The sequence below is a fragment of the Scyliorhinus canicula genome, chromosome 15 (assembly GCF_902713615.1).
Source record: "Scyliorhinus canicula chromosome 15, sScyCan1.1, whole genome shotgun sequence".
Taxonomy (NCBI): Eukaryota; Metazoa; Chordata; class Chondrichthyes; order Carcharhiniformes; family Scyliorhinidae; genus Scyliorhinus; species Scyliorhinus canicula.
Window position 1 is genome coordinate 137,579,886 of NC_052160.1, and position 24,040 is coordinate 137,603,925.

A 24,040-nucleotide genomic window follows, 5' to 3' on the forward strand; every position below is an offset into this window, starting at 1 on the left:
AATTCACACTGTGTTCCAGTATATGTATTGTGTCCTTGTGGGCTCTGTATACGAGCCGTTGCGTGGCTCTGCCCATAGGGGGAGATGAGGAGTTTGTACTGGGCTCCACCCTTGGCTCCGCCCATGGCTCCGCCCATGGCTCCTCCCACTAACCAGAAGCCTAAAGCTCTGCAGTTGTGAGCCTGCTGCCAGTTCATCTCGTCGCAGGCAGGCTCTGTTGTAAGATTATTAAAACCACTGTTCACTTCCAATCACGTGTCTTGTGAATTGATGGTCACATCAGTGTTTGTGTATTTCTCCTCAAAATTCCTCCCTGCCGCTCCGATGATGATCACATAACAGTGTCCAAACTCAACTCCCACAAACACACTTTAAAATCTTCTCTGATAATAATACTTTCCCTTAGCAGTTTGAATACTGAAATCCAGACCAAATTTTACAAATTACACTTTTAAACAAAGCCTCCACTCCATTTTTAACAACAAACCCAGTCCAGGATATTACACCAACGCCTTTAGGATTTCTTGGTCTTAACTATTATGCAAACTGCTCACAATTGCTTTAACTCCAGATACCCAGAGTGTATTAAAATAGCTTCAGGTGTTTGATTTAGCTCTGAAGGCTGCTGTGCCACTTTAAACAGGGTTACCTCAATTGTCTCTTTAACTCAGAACACTGCGTTTACTCTTCCTTGAATTCTTCTGAACAATACTTTGGTCTCTGTTTACTTAACTCCAGACCTCTTGGTAACTTTTCCAGTTTTCTTAACTCGCTGCTCTTCAGAGCTTTGTACTTGTTTTCTGAACCAAGATTTAATCGTATAGCTTTTCCTCCAGCAAAGCTGAGAGAGATGTTCCCTCTCTAACCTTCCAAAGCAACTGCATCTAGGAGCCGTCTCTCTCACTACCGAAATTGAAATAAATCAAAATAAATGCAGCTAAACTAAAACTTGAAAGCTTCTCAACCTTACAAGGCCCTAATTGTAAATCAACACCCACTTGCTGATGCCTTTTATTTATTCTTCCCACTGCAGCCCTCTCTAAGCATGATAGAAACACAGTCGGAACTTAACCAACCCCTGCACATACGAACACCTTTGTCTAGCATGAAGCTAACCAAAACTCTTATCCTTCCAAGCACAGAAACATTAAACTAAACCCACTTCGAACTATACCTTATTTCTAATGTTTACGAAGCAAATATAAATCTGTTAAAATGGCCTTTGTTTTCTGAACCCAGCGGTTTAAAAAAAAATTGTTTTCTTGTTCCAGTTACTGATGCTGCTAAGATTGTTCCTTCTCCTTCCCAAAGCTGTTGACTCAATCCTGGGAACTAAATTTCAATTGCGTCATTGTTCACATGTAAGCCTTGACATAATTCAACAGTCAATTTGACCCTCAGCTATCTCACAGCTAAACTGAAATCTGCCCTCATTTGATGTTCGTACCAGCACATAACCAATCAAGGATCCCTGTTGGCAAAATATTTTTTGGAGACTATGGTGCGATATTATTGTCACTGGGCTGGTAATCCAGAAACCCAGGCTAATGGTCTGGGGGCATGGGTTTGAATCCCACCCCAGCAACTGAGAGTATTTGAATTCATTAAATAAAGTTTGGATTTGAGAGCTAAGCTCAACAACAGTGGCCATGGAAGTATTCTCCATTGTCAGACAAATCCATCCGGTTCACAAATGCTCCTTCAGGGAAGGATATCTGCCGTCCTTACCCAGTCTGGCCTACATGTGACTCCAGACCCACACTCATGTGGTTGACTCTTAACTGCCCTCTGAAATGGCTGAACGAGACACTCACTTCAACGTCTATTAGTGATGGGCAACAAATGCTGGTCTTCCAACAATACCCACATCCCATAAACGAATAGCTAAATCAATTATCCTGTTCCCTCTCCCGTCTCACCTAAATTTAGACATCTCGGCAGATGCCTAGAATCTCCCTGAGCCATGTTGCTTAGTCCAGCTGTCTGACAGACAATAGGGAAGGACAGGGATTGTTTTCTATTGCTGACCGTTGTTGGTCGGTTGGTTCTGGTGCAAAGAAAAGTCATTGTAAAAGCCACTGCCGTACTGAGCTTCCATCTGTAGAGCTAATTCAAAGTGGCAGGCACAGCGATTGATACAACGAGGAGAAAAATACCAGGAGAGCCCACTACTGGGGCTGAACATGGGAGGTCGGAGCCGGGGAAGTATTTTCCCGCTGGGTGGCCATGCAATTAAGGAGAGAAGCCCGCCCCCAAGAGCTGCTGGACCAATCACAGATGTAGCAGCATCACTGTCAGTGGTGTCAAACGCTGAGGCAGTATCTGCCTGGAAAGAGAATCTCGATGCCTGGGATCCCTCTAAAAGGGGGTAGATGGCATTGGGCAAAGACAGGGAGCGGGGAGCGGGCATCAAATACCACAAAGCCAGCAGGAATAAAATCAGAATTCGACTGAGATCGGCTGCTGTAGTACCCGCAGCTTGTTCAGATGTTTTCTGTTTAAAATTGTGCAATGAAGTTGGAAGATTACTCATTAACCCCAATATTTTGAAATGTTCCATGGTTTTCTGATGTCCCTTTCCATTTGCTGACTTCCCATAAATCAAGACAGAAATATTTTCAGAGCGTTGCATGAAAAGGACAGTTTTGTAGCCGTGGATTTTTCATTGCACTTCTGTGTTACTCCAGAAGCTCAGAATTGATACTCCTCTAAGGGTCTCCAGCTGGGCCGGGGCTGTTATACACCTGGGGCTCTCCTTGGAAAGGGGAAACCCCACCGCCTTAAAGGGGAAGTCCTGACTGCCTTAAAGGGGAAGTTCATATTCCGGGGAGGTCATGGGAAATGGTTTGGTTCTGATCCTTCATTGGGGTTATAACAATTATCTTTTACATCCCTTGGGACATCCCAAAATGCTCTACAGCCAATTAAGTACTTTTTTTCGAAGTGTAGTCATTGTTGTAATAGGTACGAGTAAATAACAAGGAACCCTTTTTTAAAAATAATCTTTATTATCACAAGTAGGATTACATTAACACTGCAATGAAGTTACTGTGAAAAGCCCCTAGTCGCCACATTCCAGCGCCTGTTCGGGTACACGGAGGGAGATTTCAGAATGTCCAATTCACCTAACAAGCACGTCTATCAGGACTTGTGGGAGGAAACCGGAGCACCCGGAGGAAACCCACGCAGACACGGGAAGAACGTGCAGACTCCACACTGACAGTGACCCAAGACGGGAATCGAACCTGGGACCCTGGAGCTGTGAAGCAACAGTGCTAACCACTGTGCTACCGTGCCGTCCTTGGAGATTAAGGCTGCCTGGGATTCAGTATATGCCTGTGCCAACACAATAACATGAGATCAGATCATGATTGGCAGCAAAGATATTTGGTTCCCATCAGCTGGAGAAGGGCTGCTGTTGAACACTCCCAGGCTTGATTCAAAGCTACAGGTTACAGAATCCGCCTTTAAACAATTAGCTGCTGGACACCAAAGAATAGCGCGGTAGCATTGTGGGTAGCACAATTGCATCACAGCTCCAGGGTCCCAGGTTCGATTCTGGCTTGGGTCACTGTCTATGTGAAGTCTGCACATTCTCCCCGTGTGTGCGTGGGTTTCCTCCGGGTGCTCCGGTTTCCCTCCACAGTCCAAAGATGTGCAGGTTAGGTGGATTGGCTATGATAAATTTCCCTTAGTGTCCAAAATTGCCCTTAGTGTTGGGTGGGGTTACTGAGTTATGGGGATAGGGTGGAGGTGTTGACCTTGGGTGCTCTTTCCAGGAGCCGGTGCAGACTTGATGGGCCGAATGGCCTCCTTCTGCACTGCAAATTCTATGATACCTATGATATCTATGAATAGCTGGGGCGGAAATGGCTGCTGAAAAGGTGGAATGAAGGCTCTGCAACTTGGGCTTCGTGTGGGACATGGTGACAAACTCATAGAATGTTCGGTCCTCCAGCAGTTCAGCAGGCTGTAAAAAACAACAAAGCCATTTTTGTCAGGACTTCCTCATCAAAAGCTGAATATAGTCCCTCATAAACTCATTAACCTTTAAGGGCCACACATTCAATGAACATTTCGACCGCACAATGGAAGTCAATCAGAAACATGCGGCTGAATTCTCCGTCGTCGGGTTTCTCCATTTTGCCGGCAGCCCGGGGGTTTCCTGACGGCGTGGAGCTGCTCCACAATGGGAAACCCCATTGACCAGCTGGAAAAATTGAGGATCCCGATGGCGTGCCAGAGGGAGGAACCCGCCCATGGTGTTCAGATTCATCTGTCAGTGTAGGTGCGAATGAAAAGCCAAATTTTCAATTGTACATTATGTTCCCAATTATACATCATGTCCCCATGTCTCCGAAACATCCCAAAGGACTCCAGGCAGAATTAAATTTATTGTGCAGTTGTTCCCATTGTCATACGTAAACACAGTGGGCATAATAATAATCTAATAATCTTTATTAGTGTCACAAGTAGGCTTACATTAACACTGCAATGAAGTTACTTTGAAACTCCCCTAGTCGCCACACTCCGGCGCCTGTTCGGGTACACGGAGGGAAAATTCAAAATATCCAATTCACCTAATCGTGCGTCTTTCGGGACTTGTGGGAGGAAACCGGAGCACCCGGAGGAAACCCACGCAGACACGGGGAGAACATGCAGACTCCACACAGACAGTCACCCAAGCCGGGAATCGAACTCGGGACCCTGGCGCTGTGAAGCAGCAGGGCTAACCCCTGTGCCATCCATATTATGAGCAGCAAATTTCCACAAATAACAAATAGATAAATGACGAGTTAACAGGTCACAAAGATCAATCAAGAACACAAGAGACAGGAGGAAGTGTGGACCATTCAGCCCGTCGAGTCTCCCCCCGCCATTTAGTATGATCTCCACCGACCTTGGGCTTCAACTCCACTTCCCTCTCCGTACCCCATGCCCCCACCTCCCTACCCAGATTCCCTGAGACACCAAAAATCTGTCTATCCCAGATTTAAAGGTGCTCAACGATGGAGCACCAAAATGCTCTGGGATAGAAAATTCCCAAGATTCACAAACCTGAGATTGAAGGAATTTCTCCTCATCTCATTCCTAAATGATCGGCCCCTTTGCCCCGAGGCTGTGCCTCTGTGTTTTAGATTCCCCAAGCTGTGGAATCTCGCAGTGCCCACCCCATCAAACCCCTTCAGAATCTTGTACATTTCAAAGAGATTGGCAGAAATGTATGCAAATTTTGAGTGTTTACGTAGGAAGTCCCGCACCTGCAGATACCTGAATTTGTTTCCCCTCGCCAACCCAAACTTCTCCTCCAGCGCCCTCATACTCGGAAAGCTCCCCTCTATAAACATATCCCCCATCCTCTCAATCCCTGCTCTCCGCCATATCCAGAACCCCCCATCCATACTTCCCGGGGCGAACCGATGATTATTACAGATTGGGGACCAGACCGATGCTCCCTCTGCTCCCACATGTCTCCTCCATTGCCCCCAGCCTCTCAGGGCCGCCACCACCACGGGGCTGGTGGAGTACTGTGCCGGCGGGAACGGCAGAGGAGCAGTTACCAACGCCCCCAGACTGGTGCCCTTACATGAAGCCGCCTCCATACGCTCCCATGCCGACCCCTCCCCCACCACCCACTTCCTAATCATGGCTATATTTGCCACCCAGTAACAGTTACTAAAATTTGGCAGCGCCAGCCCGCCCTCTCCCCGACTCCGCTCAAACATTACCTTCCTTACTCGCGGGGTCTTGCCCGCCCAAACAAAGCCAGAGATCACTTTGTTGACCTGTTTAAAAAAGGATCATGGAATAAAGATGGGGAGACATTGAAACACGAACAGGAATCTTGGGAGGACCGTCATCTTCACCGTCTGCACTCTCCCAGCTAATGACAACGGGAGCGCGTCCCACATCTGAAAATCATCCTTCATTTGGTCTACTAGTCGGGCCAGATTTAATTTTTGCATCCGGTCCCATTCCCGCGCCACTTGAATGCCGAGGTACCTAAAGCTTCCCCCTACTAACCTAAACGGCAGCTCCACCAATCGCCTCTCCTGTCCCCTCGCCTGGACCGCAAACATCCCTACCTCCCTTCCTCTGCACGTCGTTAGTCCTGGCCACGTGCAGCCACATGTCGGCATCGCTGCTGCTGCTCAATTGCCATCAAAAGAACTGCCAGCTCAACTGGCTACATCATTCTCTCAAACCACAAACTGAAAGGAAGAGAACAGGAAAGCGGGTGATGAGGATTCCTGACAAAGTCCTGACCTCTCAGGATCCGGGACATCCATCCCTGCTAATCCCCATGATAGCACCTTTCCAATGATCCTCACTCCTTCCCCTGTCACACAGTGGACAATTTCCCACATTTGCTCCTCTTAACTGCACCTGAATGAAGGGTTTTAACCCTTGAGAACCCCAGCGGGCAGCGTGACTCCCCCAAGGGTGAGGAGTGAGGGCAGTTGAGTGCATTCGTGGACCTGTGCTCTGACCTAATGGGGGAACGAGATGCTGCCACTTGTCATGTCCTGAACGGGGTGACTAATGTGCGCTGAAACCCACCTGCCTTGCATTAGGGGCAATACCTGTGACACCTCTCTGTTATGAGTGTCAGCCTGGAGTTCAATGCTTGGGGGCTAAGCTCCCAAATATTTTGATTGACATAAATAACCAAGTTAACAAAATCAAATGAACTGAGAGACAAATTAAAGGGAAAGTCCCCAAAGGGAAACTGCTTTTAACTCCCAACTATTTTGTTTAACACAAATAACTAAGTAAACAAAATCAAATGAACTTAGGAACTTAGGGGGCAGCACGGTAGCATGGTGGTTAGCATAAATGCTTCACAGCTCGTGTATCCCAGGTTCGATTCCCGGCTGGGTCACTGTCTGTGCAGAGTCTGCACGTCCTCCCCGTGTGTGCGTGGGTTTCCTCCGGGTGCTCCAGTTTCCTCCCACAGTCCAAAGATGTGGGGGTTAGGTGGATTGGCCATGTTAAATTGCCCGTAGTGTCCTAAAAAAAAAAGTAAGGTTAAGGGGGTTTGTTGGGTTACTGGTATAGGGTGGATACGTGGGTTTGAGTAGGGTGATCATGGCTCGGCACAACATCGAGGGCCGAAGGGCCTGTTCTGTGCTGTACTGTTCTATGTTCTATGTTCTAGGAAGCCTTAAGCTCCCAAAGGGTTAACTATTGGATGCCAATCAGTGGCACACTCATACATTCAATACTGACTAAATTGGCACAATTGACTTGTTAAGGCAGGTTCACGGAGCTAATAGGCTTCCCTTGGGTCAGGTGAGGCACACCTGATGGATGTGAAGACTGCAATTTGCAGTCACCCTCGTTCTCAGAGGCAATTCTCATTCTCTCAGCTCCCCTAGGCTGCCGATTAAACGAGCCTTCCAATTCGAACAGCCAGACACTCAAACACTAACCCCTGAGAGCCTCCAGAATCAGTGGCATTGAACTTCCAGACAGCTCAGGCCCCAGGTTGCAAAGTGCAGCCTGAGTGTAGGGGTTCTGATAGCACTCCCCCCTCCCCCAGTGTCCTCTGTCCTCATGAAGCTGGTAACCACAAGGCAAACAAGCAGGACACAGGAAGCATTACTTGCCATCCAACCTCCAGACCCCTTGAAACATCTCTCCCCGAGATGCCGAGAATCAACCTCCCCACGGCCTCGGGTAGAAGCTATCTGGGTCCTCCCGGGAAGGCCCCTGCGCTTGTTACCCTGGAGGGTAATGGAGTCCTGAGCTCTCGCCTCTGATATTCCTCCAGAGGTGAGGTCGCCAGATTCTGTTTTTTATGTAGTTGTTGTCATTCCAGCATTGTGTCATGCCAGATTGCAATGAATGCTCAGTGAGGGGGGAAGATTGTTCACGCCGGACTGCAATGAATGCTCAGTGAGGGGGGAAGATTGTTCACGCCGGACTGCAATGAATGCTCAGTGAGGGGGGAAGATTGTTCACGCCGGACTGCAATGAATGCTCAGTGAGGGGGGGGAAGTCCCAGCAGGAGGGCTTGCTAATGAGATGTTAAATCATCCAAATAATGTTCCTGACATTCCTGGGTGGGGAGCCTATAGATATAAGACATCAACTCTCTTATCTTCTGAGATGCGTCATTAGAATCATAGAATTCCAACATTGCGGAAGGAAGGTCTGCACCCACCCTCCGAAAGAGCACCCTACGTAAGCCCATATCCCCAGCCTCTCCCTGTAAACCCAGCTAAACCTTTGAACACCTAAGGGGGAGTTTAGTATAGCCAATGCACTTAACTTGCACATCTTTGGACTGTGGGAGGAAACTGGAGCACCCGGAGGAAACCCACGCAGACACAGGGAGAAAGTGCAAACTCCACATGGACACCCAAGGCTAGAATTGAACCGGGGCCCCTGGAGCTGTGAGGCAGCAGTGCTAACCACTGTGCCGCCTCCAGGTGTGCATCTTCTCATTCCGGGAAATGTAATGCAGCTCGCGCGAATCCCGATCCTGCGGGATTTTGCACCCGCGTCGCCATTCTCGCTGACGGCTAATGCCGTCTCAAAATTCCACCCAATACATTTTAACCATCTTAAGGCCGATAAATGAACCAAATTTGGCTGATGACTGATTTGGAAGTTCACTTTCAGCTGATGAAAATGGGTGAAAACGTAAGAGAAGTGCAGCAGAGATTTTTTTAAAAACTGAGCACAAACTGATTATTAGTTTGTGTTCCTCCTCATTATTTCAGTTGCATTATTGGGCCACCAGGGGTGGTGTTTGGTATAAAGGTTCCATTTGGGGCAACGATAATAAATACTACCCACTTCATCTGTTGTAAGAAAGGCTTATTAGTAATGGGTGATATCTAAATTGTTGACAAAATGATGAGCAGTAGTTAATACCTAGATAGTCACATTGGATGATGATGATAAAGATCTTGAAACACCCAAGTTGTTAAGATATGAAGTTGTGTGACATCTCAAAGATTAGTTTGCTACACTTCAGCTGCAATATATAGGGCTGGATTCTCTGCCGTCGGGATGCTCCATTTTGCCGGCAGCCCGGGGGTTTCCCGATGGCGTGGGGCTGCCCCACAATGGGAAACCCCATTGACCAGCCAGAGTAACAGAGTATCCCGCCGGCGTGCTGAAACAGAAATGTAGCGGGGCGGAGAATCCAGCCCATAATATCTGGGCAGTGAGAAAATTTTGCCTTGTCCTTCCCCTGTCTTGGTTATGACTGTGGGAGGCGGAATAGGCAGGTCAGAAGATGAGAGATTGAGGGTTTTATATCTGTAGGTTTACCTGTATTTTTGAGTCTCTCAGAACTGCTACTACTTTGCCCAGGTATGCTGCTTTGAGGCTTATTATTTTGGACAATATTTGTAGAAAAAGAACAGCTACATTGCTTCAGTTATTGCCTTATGGTGACTCGCCAAAAAACACAAACTATTATTGGTGGTCTGCATTGTCTGCCACATTCAATAGACACTTGATAGCCTTGAATTTGTGCTTCAGCTGGTTTTCCTTGTCTCAGGGGCAGCACAGTAGCACACACGTGGTTGGCACTGTGGCTTCACAGCGCCAGGGTCCCAGGTTCAATTCCCCGCTGGGTCACTGTCTGTGCGGAGTCTGCACGTTCTCCCCGTGTCTGCGCGGGTTTTCTCCGGGTGCGGAGTTTCCTCCCACAGTCCAAAGACCTGCAGGTTAGGTGGATTGGCCATGCTAAATTGCCCCTTTAGTGTCCAAAAAGGTTAGGAGGAGTTATTGGGTTACGGGGATAGAGTGGAAGTGAGGACTTAAATGGGTCGGTGTGAACTCGATGGGCCGAATGGCCTCCTTCTGCACTGTATGTTTTATGTAATACTATGTTAGCAGTGCTAATAATGACAATTAAGGCTCCTTGTTCAGTATGTTACTGTATTTTCAATGCTACATCATCCCACAGTTCCCTCCGCTTGAGACCCTCTTTCAGAAGGTCATCGATTTCTGTCTTAAAGCAAGAATGAAACTTTGAGGTTAGGAAAGGTATACAATTTCAGTGTGAGCAGGCTGCATTACAATTCCCAGTTTGTGCTGCCACTCCAGAACATGCACTTTTAAAAAAGAAAATGACAGAATCGGCACAGGCCAATCCACAATGAATATGGTCATCACACCCACCATCAGTCTGAACTCCATCCAAGAGTTCATTGGCCACTGGAGTCAGTGCAAGAAAGAACAGGAATCAAAGTGGTTATTTTATTGATCGAACCCAGTCAAGTGTTTTTTGCTTCAGGGGATGTTTAGTCTAATCCACTGCTGATGATGTAAGCCAGTGAATTCTGGAGCCTCAGTTGTGTTCACAGGGTCCCAGGACACAGTCATAGAATCGTAGAATTTACAGTGCAGAAGGAGGCCTTTCGGCCCATCGAGCCTGCACTAACCCTCTGAAAGAGCACCCTGCCTAGGCCCACACCCCCACTCTGTCCACGTAACCTAACCTAACCTGTACATCAAGGGGCAATTGATTATGGCCAATCCACCTAACCTGCACATCTTTAGACTGTGGGAGGAAACCGGAGCACCCGGAGGAAACCCACGCAGACACAGGGAGAAAGTACAAACCCCCACAGATGGTCACCCGAGGCTGGAATTGAACCTGGATCCCTAAAGCTGTGGGGTAACAGAGCTAACTAACCACTGAGCCACCGTGCCGCCCTGAGTCGCAGTAGGGCCAGCCCTGTAATGAGGCAGTGTGTGGTTGGTCTTTCGCTGGGCTCTTTGGCTGCTTGACAACTTGTGCAGTGGCATGGATTACACAGCCTATTGTTACTCTAACATTATTTTACTCCACAACTGTAGCAACGTTGGCTCACCAGCTGGGTATGAACCAACTAAGGTTTATTTGCAACCTACTGGCTGGAATTCTCTGGCCATTTAGATTCTCTGTTCCCGCCGGCAGCATATCCCTGTTCCCGGGTTTCCTGATGGCGTGCGGTGGCTTCAATGGGAAATCCTATTGACAAGCGTTGGGAGCAGGGGATTCTGCCAGCAGCGAACGGCACGTCACTGGGTAACATGTGGCTGGGGGACCGGAGAATCCAGACTCGTATATCTTACAGCCTTACTGCGTCGTGACTACCAGTCAGCATCGATCTGAGGCAAAAGCCCCCGACCCCGACCCTAGTCCCCTGATTGTTTTTTTTCGGGTCATGAGACCCTGTCGGCCAATCACCCCCTTTATCGGGGCTAGACACAGACGCTGCAATTTTCTTTCTCCTTCAAGTATGTATCCAATTCCCTTTAGAAAGTTAAGATGGAAACTGTGTCCACCACCCTTTCAAAATGCAGATACCACATCATAACACGGGCTGCCAAAATGTATTTCACCAATTTCTTTCACATTGGATTGGATTTGTTTATTGTCACGTGTACCGAGGTTTCATGTACTTAATGATCTGCGAGCGGCTCAACAGATCATTAAGTACATGAAATGAAAACGAAATAGAAGAAAATTCATAATAGGGCAACACAAGGTACACAATGTAACTACATAAGGACCGGCATTGGATGAAGCATACAGGGTGTAGTGTTAATGAGGTCAGTCCATAAGAGGGTCATTTAGGTATCTGGTAACAGTGGGGAAGAAGCCGTTTTTGAGTCTGCTCGTGCGTGTTCTCAGACTTTTGTATCTCCTGCCCGATGGAAGAGGTTGGAAGAGTGAGTAAGCCGGGTGGGAGGGGTCTTTGATTATGCTGCCCGCTTTCCCCAGGCAGCAGGAGGTGTAGTCGGAGTTGATGGACGGGAGGCAGGTTCGTGTGGTGGGAGGCAGGTTCGTATTGCTTCTTAGTTTTGGTTCAGGTGCCAAACATATTTCAATGTCTCCTTCCGTGATCAAACTAAATCACAAACGAATGTGACCGTGCAGATCGTCCTCTAACAGTGGATGAATCACATGCATGATAGATTATTAACACTATGTAAAGGAAACTAGCTGACCTCTAACCAGCAGCCTGCTTGTGGATATTATGTGAGGACAGGATTGGAGTGAATCTGCGATTCTTCTTGTTGGTGGCCATTATCTAAGGATATTGGAAAGGAAAATTAGCCATCAGACAGCTATCTGGTCTCCGTCGGAAACCTGGACAGAATCTTTTTTTAAATTCACTAATGGGATGTGGACGTCACTGGCTGGGCCAGCATTTGTTACCCATCCCTAATTGCCCTTAAACTGAATGGCTCGCTAGGCCATTTCAGAGGGCATTTCAGAGTCAACTGCTTTGCCAGGGTCCTGGAGTCACGTGTAAGCCAGACCGGGTAAGGTTGGCAGATTTCCTTCCCTAACGGACACGAGAGAACCAGATGGGTTTTTGCGACTATCGACAATGATTTCATGGCCATCATTAGACTTTTAATTCCAAATGTTTACGTAATTCAAATTCCACCATCTGCCACGCTGGGATTTGAACCCAGGTCCCCAGTGACAATGCCATTGCGCCACCGCCTTCCCACGCGACGTAGGGTCCCGCCCGTCGGTGGAATGTTCTGGTTCTGCCAAAGTCAATGGACTTTTTAATAGCTCGGGCATCTTGCAGACTCGCCCCAGCTGCAACAGGGCCATAAGGTTCCATCCCCTGCTCCTACAGATTGGCATCCTGCAAAGATCAGTGCTTTCAGCGGGAGAGATGGGGAGAAGATTGGGAAATTCAAAATTGAAGGCTTTATTGCTCAGGGAATGAAAATGAGTTTCAATTCAGAGAAATTAACTTTCCTCTCTTCATCTTCACAGCACCTCAAGTTTTTCCATGATACTAGTGGTAACCGTGCTCGGAGTTCTTATTGTCATGTTCCTTGTTGCTGCTGTTGTTGTCATAAGATGCAGAAACCAAATTGCAGCTGGTAAGTTACAGAATTTCGAGAATTCCAATTCCAAGTGCAAAGGAAAACCTTTCCCTTTCCAGCTGGGAAAAGTGTAGGGTGAGTGAGGCAGGAAATTTCCTCAAGAGCTGCTCCCGTGCAATTGGCCGGAATTGCCTCCAGGGAGGGGAGGATTCATCGGAGGTCATGGGGTTACTGCCGATTGTGGCGATGAAAAGTGTGAGACAGCAGCCCCGAGGAACTTCCCAGCCTCATTCACAGTTACAAATCTGACCGAGCTGAGGCAGGATCAATGTGCAAATGTTTCTCCTTCTGCTGTAGTGGGATATAAAATAAACTCTGCGAGGCCACTCGCTTGTCACAGGCCCAAACAGCTTCGGTCAGCTGCACGGGCCAGAGCCTTGTGCCAATGCTACATGTAAAGAAAAAGAAAATACTTGTGTTTAAGTGGCACCATCCACCTCAGAACATTCCAAAGGGCTTTGCCGCCAATTAAGTACTTTTGTAATGCTGTAAGTGCAGGAAATGTAACAAGCTTACCACAAAGCAGCTCATCAGCATTTTGGTGAAGTTGGATGAGGGTTAAACATTAGTCGGGACACTGGGGAACGTTTTCCTGCTCACCTTCGATATGGGAGAGCGGAGAAGCTGTAACATTCACCAAAGGCTTTCAGATTCCTCGGTTTATCATCTTATCCAAAATATAGAATCCCGAATGGTGCTTCGCTGCCTGAGTGATGCCCTAGAGTGTCAGGCTGGACCTTTGTGTTCGAGTCTGTGGAGTGGGACTTGAATCCACAACTTACTGACTCGGAGTGTTACCAACTGAGGCACAGCTGACACCTGCAGGAATCTCTCCAGCAGCAGTAGCCAAGCTGAACAATGAATAAGAACATGCCTTGACCCTACAGATTTAAATGAAGCCATAGAAAGTGAACAATATACAATGCAGCACACACAAGGAGTAAGTGTGCAAAGAGCTGGTCGAAATATGATGTTCCAAACAGACGAGAGTGGAAAGTTTAAGTTTGATATATTTGAATTCGATTAAAATCAATGCTCAAATATCATGGACTACATTTCATGTTTCAATTAACAAAATCAGTAAATCAGTACCATGGGTTCGAATGAAATTGCAGTCAGCAGTTAAGTAATAATCTTTATTGGTGTCACAAGTAGGTTTACATTAACACTGCAATAAAGTTGAATAAAGTGAAAATCCCCTAGTCACCACACTCCGGCGCCTGTTCGGGTACACTGAGGGAGAATTCAGAATGTCCAATTCACCTAACAGCACGTCTTTCGGGACTTGTGGGAGGAAACCGGAGCGCCCGGAGGAAACCCACGCTGACACGGGGAGAACGTGCAGACTCCAGTACCATACAGAATACAGTAGATTCATTTGATTACATTGGAATTAACAATAGAGGTGACTCTTTAAGCGATCCATTCCAACAGGTACCACAAAGGTGGAAATTTACCCAGATAATTTAAAAATAAATGGGTAATGTGCTAATCAAAGTGGCGCCCAGAAGCGTGCCATACACTTTTCCTAATTCCTGTATGCTAAGATTAAATATTGCTAAGATTAAATATTGCAAAGAATAATTTCTGATCTTGTATCTAAAACGTGCTGTTCAGTTAATTGGATTTATGTCATTCTTAGGTGAGAAGGAATTACCACATACAGAAGAAGAATCTAACTCACTCTACAAAGATCTGGTAAGAATTTCACAAAGCACATTCTTGGATGTTTTACGTCTAACCACCCTCCTTTCAAGGGCCACTTTATTCGTGGTCAGAAAATTGTTTTTGTACAAAACACAAAATAGTGCAGCTGCAGGAAATTTTAAATCGAGAGAGAAATTGCTGTGAATGTTCAGCAGGTCCGATGGCAGGTCGGAACCGGAAGTTCGTTAGAGATATAACAGCTATCCAACAGGTACGAAGGGAGGGAGAGGGGGAGGAGGAAAGAACAATGGAGAAGGTTTGTGATTGGGTTGTGGTATTATCATAACTATTAGCATTGCAAGGGTTAATGTAGTGTCGAGAGTAGCCACTAGAGGGAGCTACAGTTACAACTATATAAGGCAGTGATCATAGAATTTACAGTGCAGAAGGAGGCCATTCAGCCCATCAAGTCTGCACCGGCTCTTGGAAAGAGCACCCTACCCAAGGTCAACACCTCCACCCTATCCCCATAACCTAGTAACCCCACCCAATACTAAGGGCAATTTTGGACACTAAGGGCAATTTATCATGGCCAATCCACCTAACCTTCACATCTTTGGACTGTGGGAGGAAACCAGAACACCCGGAGGAAACCCACACACACACGGGGAGGATGTGCAGACTCCGCACAGACAGTGACCCAAGCCGGAATCGAACCTGGGACCCTGGAGCTGTGAAACAATTGTGCTATCCACAATGCTACCGTGATGCTAGACCTTAGGAGAGGAGTGTATGCAGGGGATAGCTAGTGAAGGTCAGAAGAGCAGATAGTGCAAGTGTGCATAGATAATAGTTCAAACCAGTAGTGAGATTAGCTGTAGATGAGTATAGTGTAAATGTTATTAGTCAACAGTGTATTTATTCTTAAGGAGTACGAGTTAAAACCAAGTTAGTAGTGTAAATAAATTAGTAGCTTTGTTTAAGTTAAAGCTATTTTGTGGTCTTTATGAACACTACGCCAACGATCTTGAATTGAGCAACACAAAGAACACCACAAGGTGTCAGGCAGGAGAGAGAGCAAATGAATGATAGTACAAGGCAGAAAGAGATGGTCTGGGATAAGTGAAGGAACTAAAGATGGATCTAAAGGAGGAAGAGGTGGGGAAAGCAGAATGGTAAGCCTTCCAAAATAAAGGGGAACACAGGTTAGAATCTGAAACTGTCTAACGCAGTCCAGGAAACTGTAAAGTGCCCATTTGAAAAATAAGATGCATGTTCCTCGAACATACCGTGAGTTTCATTGGAACGGTTTAGAAGGTAGAGGACAGAGAGATAAGGATGGGAGTTGGGCAGAGGATTAAAATGGAATGAAGCTCAGGGTCACAACTGCGGGCTGAGCGCATGTGTTTCATAAAAGCAGTCACAGTGCAGAAGGAGGCCATTTGGCCCATCGAGTCTGCACCGGCCCTTGAAAAGGGCACCCTACTTAAGCCCACACCTCCATCCTATCCCCAGTAACCCTACCTGAACTCTTTGGACGCTAAGGGCAATTCAGCATGGCCAATCCATCTAACCTGCACACCTTTGGACTGTGAGAGGAAACTGGAGCACCCGGAGGAAACCCACATAAACACGGGGAGAACATAAAGAATCCGCACAGACAGTGACCCAAGCCGGGAATCCAACCTGGGACCCTGGAGCTGTGAAGCAACAGTGCTACCGTGCCACCAAGTCCCCCAAACTCTGTTTAGTATCTCCAATGTAGAGACTTCCATGTCATGAGCAGCAAACACCCCGTACTAATTGAAATGCAAATAAATCTCTAAAGTACTTCATTTAAAATCAATACAAATTAAAACTTCATTTGAAAAAAGTACCGAAACTTGAACTTGGATGGAATGATTCAGTTGCACTTTTATTATTCAAATTCAGTTCATAGCCCAGTTTTTTCTGTGTTATGTTAATGTTCATCTCAAATGGATTAAACTTGAGGCTAAGATAACAAAATAATAACTCTCACCATTTTCCTCTAAAAATACAACAGTAATAAATGCCACAACTTTAACTGAGTCAATTATATTTGACATCACAACTTAAAACTAAGTGCTTGCAAGGACATTTGAATGCTGAATTCATATACCGGGGCAGCACGGTAGCATTGTGGATAGCACAAATGCTTCACAGCTCCAGGGTCCCAGGTTCGATTCCCGGCTTGGGTCACTGTCTGTGCGGAGTCTGCGCATCCTCCCCGTGTGTGTGTGGATTTCCTCTGGGTGCTCCGGTTTCCTCCCACAGTCCAAAGATGTGCAGGTTAGGTGGATTGGCCATGATAAATTGCCCTTAGTATCCAAAATTGCCCTTAGTGTTGGGTGGTGTTACTGGGTTATGGGGATAGGGAGGAGGTGTTGACCTCGGGTAGGGTGCTCATTCCAAGAGCCGTTGCAGTCTCGATGGGCCGAATGGCCTCCTTCTGCACCGTAAATTCTGTGATAATCTATGATCTATGATATTAAAGCTCTTGAGTTTCCACAAATAATTGAACCAATTCATAATCAAATCAGTTATCACGATGGGAAAGAAAATATTAGCAGCTAGATGTTTGAGAATGAAAGTCTCTAATAAATGTTTTTGCTACTCTCGAGTGACTCAATACATTTACATATCATCTGCTGTGGTTGACAGTGAGCCAGAATCTAGGAAGTGGGTGGGAATTTACAGTTTTCCTCTGCAACCTCAGGCCGTAGGGAGAAGGAAAATGAAATTGGATTCCAGCTGCTAATTGTGACCCAGTGGCACAATGCAGCAAAACATGGGGGCGGCAAGATTCTCAGTCGGCCAACACCGGAATCACGAAACGAGATTGGGCGGAAAACCGGTTCCACGCCGAATTCATGGTGGCCGCTTATTTCATGCCAAATCGCAATTCTCTGTTGCCTCAACAGCGCGCTAATGCATTCCAGAACGCATTGACAGTAAACACCATTTGCATATCATTAGCGGGCCTGACCCGGTATTCTCCGGGGCCTCCTTGATTCTCCGCCTCCGATGGGCAAAATTCCCAACGGCGAGTTTAACTTGTGCTTTCAAAAATCGTGAAACTGGCGACATGGCTGCTGAGGCAGAGAGAGGGGGTACGGAAAGTGTCCAACATCGCCACAGTGTACTCACAGTTGTGCCGCTGCGGGCCAGGGGGCTTCTTCCAGGGCTGGGGGGAATAGCGGGGGGGGGGGGGGGTTGGCCAGGAGATAGGCTGTGGGGTCAGGGTAGACGGGCACTCCCCTAGGTGCTGTCTGGCCCCTGCCGATCCATCAGATATATGGGTGTTGTTATGTTTCTTGAAAGAATGCTAGAAGTCGTTCAGCAGTTGAAGGAAGGTTTATTGTGCTACACAATAAATGATTGCGTTAGCTTTCACTTACAGAACTGTACTTGTAAAGATAATGCTTCTCTATGCTCTGCAACTAGGCCTGACCACACTAGCAGCCCTGAGCTCAACTTCCGTCCCTGTCCTTCTCACCAAAATGAGAGGGAGGGCCTTCAGCGTCACTCTTATATGTCCCCATGCTGCCCCTTGGTGGTGCTTCCATTTCCCATCAGCCCCTTCTGTACATACTCAAGCAAGGATCACTACAGGCGTGCTCCAGTGCAACTAGTGCCATCTTGTTGGCCGGGATGGTGTGTAATGTGTGTGTGCAGCTACAGCTTGTCAGCCTCCTGAGTGTCGATCATGGACCCAGTGAATCCTGCACCATTTTTCATTGGTATCAATTGTGTTCCACGTGGCGCCGGTGCTAACCCCTCAATAGTCACTGAATTGGTCCAGGTTCGGCACCAGTTTTGCTGTCGTGAAAGTCAATGAATCCTGCGCTGGCATTGGTGGTGGAGGGTGTGAATGTTTATGGAAGGGGTGCCAATCATGTGGGTTGCTTTTTCCTGGATTGTTTCTTGAATTTCTTGAGTGTTGTTGGAGCTGCGCTCATCCAGGCTAGTGGGGAGTATTCCATCACACTCCTGACTTGTGCCTTGTGGACAGGCTTTGGGAGAGTCGGGAGGTGAGTTACTCACCACTGGATGTTTGGCCTCGGTACTGCTGCTGTAGCCACAGTATTAACCTGGCTCGTCCAGTTCCTGGTCAATGGTAACCGCAGGATGTTTACAGTGGGGGATTCAGTTATGGTAACTCCATTGAATATGACAAGGTGATGGTTTGATTCTCTCTCATTGGAGATGGTCATTGCCTGGCCCTTGTGTGGCATGAATGTTACTTCCCACTTGTCAGCCCAAGCCTGGATATTGTCCCGATCTTGCCGCATTTGCACGTGGATTGCTGCAGTGTCCGAGGAGTCGCAAATGGTGCTGAACATTGAGCAGTCATCCGCAAACATCCCCACTTCTGAACATAAGTTGGAAGGAAGATCATTGATGAAGCAGCTGAAGTTGGTTGAATAGAATAGAATAGAATAGAAATAATATGCAAGGGTATGGGGAAAGGGCAGGAGAATGGTACTGAGCCGTGTTGCTCGTGTGAAGAGCCATTGCAGATGGGCCAAAAGGCCTCATTCAGCCGCAGAACAATTTTGTGATTCCGTGAAATATTGGCTTCAATAGGTGAAAAATTCTCTCATCGCTTGTCAGTGAAGCTTATGGTTTGTGAGGGGCCTCGAATTTGACCAGACCCAAGCTTTTAAACGACTTAAACTTCCAGTGTTTGGTTCAGAGGCTGTCTTTGAGTTTGTTTGTATAAAGTGATTCTCAGCTGGAACTAACCCCCCTGTGACTGGCAGCACTGAATGGTTAGCACAGAGCAATTAGTAATCAGGTCAGAATGCCACACATATATATTTGTACAGAAATGAAAATGGTTATTAAAAAATCTTGAAATCGACGCTAACAGCGTTGGAGATGCTCAGTTAGTCTGCCAGCATTTGTGGAGAGAGGAACAGAGTAAATGTTTCAGGTTAATAATAATCTTTATTGTCACAAGTAGGCTAAGATTAACACCGCAATGAAGTTACTGTGAAAATCCCCTAGTCGCCACATTCCGGCGCCTGTTCGGGTACACAGAGGGAGAATTCAGAATGTCCAATTCAGCGAACAGCACGTCTTTCGGGACTTGTGGGAGGAAACCGGAGAACCTGGAGGAAACCCACCCAGACACGGGGAGAACGTGCAGACTCCGCACAGACAGTGACCCAAGCCGGGAATCGAACCTGGGACCCTGGCGCTGTGAAGCAACAGTGCTAGCCACGGTGCTACCGTTGCAACGCCTTCATCTAATTCATTCCAGAATTTCAATTAAATTGCAGAGGAAAGTAAAACAAAAAGAAACATACATATTGTAATTGAAAATATGGAAAGATGTGTCATTTGAAACATGGAAGTCTGGCAATACCTGGTCTGAGAGAAACATGAGAGGATACAGGGAAAGATCCCATGAAGGGTTAAAAGCAGCTGCAAAGAGCAGGATTATAAAATGCAAATTCTTTCTCACCAGCAGGCTTAGCAAACACACAGTATTCTTGTATTAAGCTAAAACAATGGCTCGCACCTTCATTGAAAGTAACTATCTTAGGAAGTATCTGGAAAAGCATGGATGAGAGTTTCAATTGAATAAAGTGATGAATGTTTAAAACAGGCAGGTCTTTCAAGTCATAACCAAGTGAAATTTTAGCATACAGCTAAAAGCAAAGGTTTCACACTCTCATTGAAATTAACTCTCTTAGTAAACAGCTGGAAAGGAAAGGATGATGTTCAGTTGAATTTGGTGTCAATTCTAAGTGTGAAATTCTACTAATACCAAGTCAATTAAAAGAAAATTGGAGACAACCTGTCTACGAGAAACATAATTTAAAGTCAAAATCAAAGGCAATGTTATGAGCTGGGGACAATTGGAAAATTAGACTATTGAAATGACAGGAATTAAAAGTAACACCTATTGAAACCAAAGCATTTTTTGAATATCACAAAGGAACTTTGAACATCACAAAGGACAATGTAATCAGATCTGAGAGGTGAGACCATGTCCAAAATGAATACTTAGATGTATTAGAATGTTTAGATCAAAGATACTTTTTACAATCAAAGTGAAATAAGCTCATTTATAATAAAGTCGTTAAAACTTAATAACTGTTCGAAAGAGAATATAAACCCAAAGAAAGGGGACAGCCAGTAGAGCCAGCTATCACAGCTCGGTACATGAGAAGGATAGGACACAGCAACCGAGCTCACCAGCGAATACATCTAAAGAAGACCAGATTTTAAAGAAGATTGATTGTCAAGTTGGGCCTGAAGGTCCCTTCAACCAACCAGAAGGATCCAGAAGCAAGATCTTTTTACCTTTCTGTAAAGAAAGTGTTTGCAGCTTTTAAAAGAAACATTATAATAATAAAATAACTTTAAAGTTTTAACCTGAAACAATGTTATTAGCCTACTTTACTTACTTAACAACGCAGGACCCAGGACATCGATGCTACTAAGGGGTAAGTAGGTTAAATTCTTAGGTGAAGGTATGGGTTATACCGGGGGATAACTTGAAAATATAGTTTGACCTGAATAGCACCCACCGAAGCCTGCATCGGAGTCAGGGAGTGAGAATCCCTGGTTTACCATTTAGAATATCGACCCTTTTTGGTATAGGGGGAATTCAAAGAATAGTGGTGAGTTTTAACTTCAATATGATAATAGAATACTTTACATAGAGACAAGTTTTACCTGTTTGAAATCAACTGCCACTAATGACAATGAAAACTCATTCACTTTTCCAAAGTCTTTCAGAGATGTCCATGGTCAAGGTATCACATATGATGTGGAAACAAGCACAGCCATCTTTCAAAGGGAAGAGTTTCCTGTTTATATTTATGATAAACACCAACACGAACAGATGGATCCTGTCTAATTCGGGAGCTTCAGAACGAGTTCAATGCTCGACACTTGGGATTTCAATAACGTTCCTGTTATCGTTACTTTAGACTTACACGCTAACCGAGGTCAGTCTGAAGCTTCCATTTTTAATCACGGTCTTCATCTCCATTGACAGCTTCAATTCTGTAGCCTGCCTGGTATCTGAAGAAGTGTTGAGATTATTGCTGGTGTTATTAACAGAAAAATGCACAACACTTTTGCATTGTAACCCGTAATTCATTACTGGTAACTCTCCAGATATATAGAGCGTTGTCTGCACTGGAATTGCAGACCGAGAAATGCCACACAGACAACTTGTATGTCCATCGACTGATAGTTCCGACAATAATTTCAATGTAAATTGTCTCCGACTGCCTTTAAAAATTATTTTCATAAAACTATTGTATTCCAAGATCTTTTTGGTCCGGCTGATCAGATCACTGATTATATCAAACATCGAATTACTTGCACGTACAACAGGAGGTCAAAGTTCAATTTGTCAACCAAATTAAATATTTTTTTGCTAATAAACTGTCACCTGAACATTGAAAGTTCTGATAATTTTCAAGTGATCATTTGTATATTCAGAGGGAGTTTGGTTCTCAGGATGGCATTTCAACTACTGCGGCAGGATTCCCTGTCTTAATGGGCTCGTCACACCTGACTTGGTGAGGCGAATAGGCCATTGAATCTCACGAGAGGCCTCTCACGAGATTCGCGACGCTCGAACCACCTTGCGACATTTAACGAGATCTCGTGAGACGTCGCGATCTGCACGTCGCCCTCACTGGGTAAGATCCAGATCCACAAATTTAAGTCAGCCATTAGTCTCATTGACGTATGCATGCACTGCCTTCTCCCGGGGCCCGGGAACTAACGGCTTCGCCTCGGAGATCTCGCCATAATGCCATTTAGCACTGCTTCTCACAAACATGGACCAAGCAGAACAGCACCTGGAGGGGTGGGGTGGGGGTCTACCAGGCCATTAGAGACCCTTAGTCGGTCAGGCTGTGGGCAGGGTATTACCCTGAAACTCCCACTGGTACTTTGGTACAGCCAGCCTGGCACTGTCCAGATGACTGGGTGGCATTGCCAGGCTGGTGAGCACTGCCAGGGTGCCAGCCTGGCACAAGCAAGTTGTCCAGGTGGCACTGCCGGCTCAGAGGCATAGCCAAGGTGCCAAGCTAACATATTTTGTGCGGTGATGATGGGCTGGGGAGCCCTGTGTGGGTGTTGAAGGAGGTGCGGCGGGGGGGGACCCTGAACCCTCCCATAGTGCGCTTGGGCTTGGGGGGAGTCGGGGGTCATTTCAGGGGCTCCAGAGATCAGGACGTCATTTAAAAATGGCGTCCCGCTCACTCGCTACACTGAAGTGTTCCACCGAGCAGATCTCCTCGTTCCCGTACCAGCCTCCCCGAACAGGCGTCGGAATGTGGCGACTAGGGGCTTTTCACAGTAGCTTCATTCGAAGCCTACTCGTGACAATAAGCGATTTTCATTCTCATTCATTTCATTTTCATTCCTCAGTACACACTATGTGCAGCTTGGGCCGTGCGTTCCCCGCTGAAACCCCTATCTAACCCGGCTGCCATTTTATAGCGTTGTGTTTCTCTGCGCTCGCTTGGGGACTTTGTTCTCATTTAGTTACATTCCACCCAAAGTCTTTCTGGAGTTCAAGCTTGCATTTTGGTACTTCTTCCTTCTAGGCTTGAGCTGGTTTTCTTTGTCAAACTGACTACTTTCTCTGTAGATTCACGATCATTTCAAGTTTACAGTGAAGATGTGCCAGCCACTCACTGGTTTTAGAACAAAAACACTAGGTCTAAAAACTTCTGCTCACTTCTCTCAGAAGCACCATGCCGGAATCACTCACTGACTGTTGTCAGGCAGGACACTGTCCCTGGCCATCCTATAGGCTGCCAGCCAGCCAATCGAACCGAATTCCACCAAAACCAGTGTCTAAGATTCACTCAGCGCCGGCGAGTCTGTTTTCTCTTCTCCAAAATAGAAAACCTGGAACACACTGTCGTGACTCGCAGACTGCCTCAGCTTGAGTCCGCTGCTTAAAGGCACATTCCGATTATGGGTCCACGGACCAAAAATAATAAAATATTATAAATGGAAACAAAGGAAATAAACAGAGGGGACTCTTGCAGCAGAAGTTGAGGACACAGAAAAAGATAATTTAGTGGCAGAAAAATCAAGATTGGAGTAGCAGACTGGGATAAAGGACTAAGTTTTTTTTCTATTCACCACCAGGGACTTGCCCAATGAGTTCACAGGTTTTACTCCTTTCAAATTGGTTTATAGACTATAAAGATCCTCCTGTTTAATCCCTGTCTGTTCCCTTTTTCTCCTTTTAATTTCTGTTATTCTTTTGGCTATTTCAATGTTTTACATGGACAATTAACGTACCTATGCCTTTACGATGGACTTCACCTTTAATTCGAGTGACTGGTAAACTGAGGGTTGACCTATGACCCTCAGGCAAGGCAGCTTACAAGAAGTTGTTTACTTTTCAGATCAGCAGATTCCAGGGAGATCAGTGCTGACACATCTTGATGGACTTGGCTGTCGGCCAATGGACTGTTTCAACTTTCCGAGCCTTGTCAATGGCCCCTGTCAATTG

The 24,040-nt window shown here is 46.2% G+C and overlaps 1 protein-coding gene across 1 annotated transcript in view; it reads left to right on the forward strand.

The window, feature by feature from the left end:
* LOC119978183 (polymeric immunoglobulin receptor-like) overlaps window positions 1-21,965 on the forward strand; it is a 64,120-nt gene extending 42,155 nt beyond the window's left edge. Inside the window, exons 11-13 of the mRNA XM_038819613.1 lie at window positions 12,752-12,861; window positions 14,507-14,562; window positions 21,278-21,965. Coding sequence (XP_038675541.1) covers window positions 12,752-12,861; window positions 14,507-14,562; window positions 21,278-21,406 — 295 coding nt within the window. The 3' untranslated portion in view covers window positions 21,407-21,965. The remainder of the gene's footprint in view (window positions 1-12,751; window positions 12,862-14,506; window positions 14,563-21,277) is intronic.
* Window positions 21,966-24,040: the final 2,075 nt, after the last annotated feature.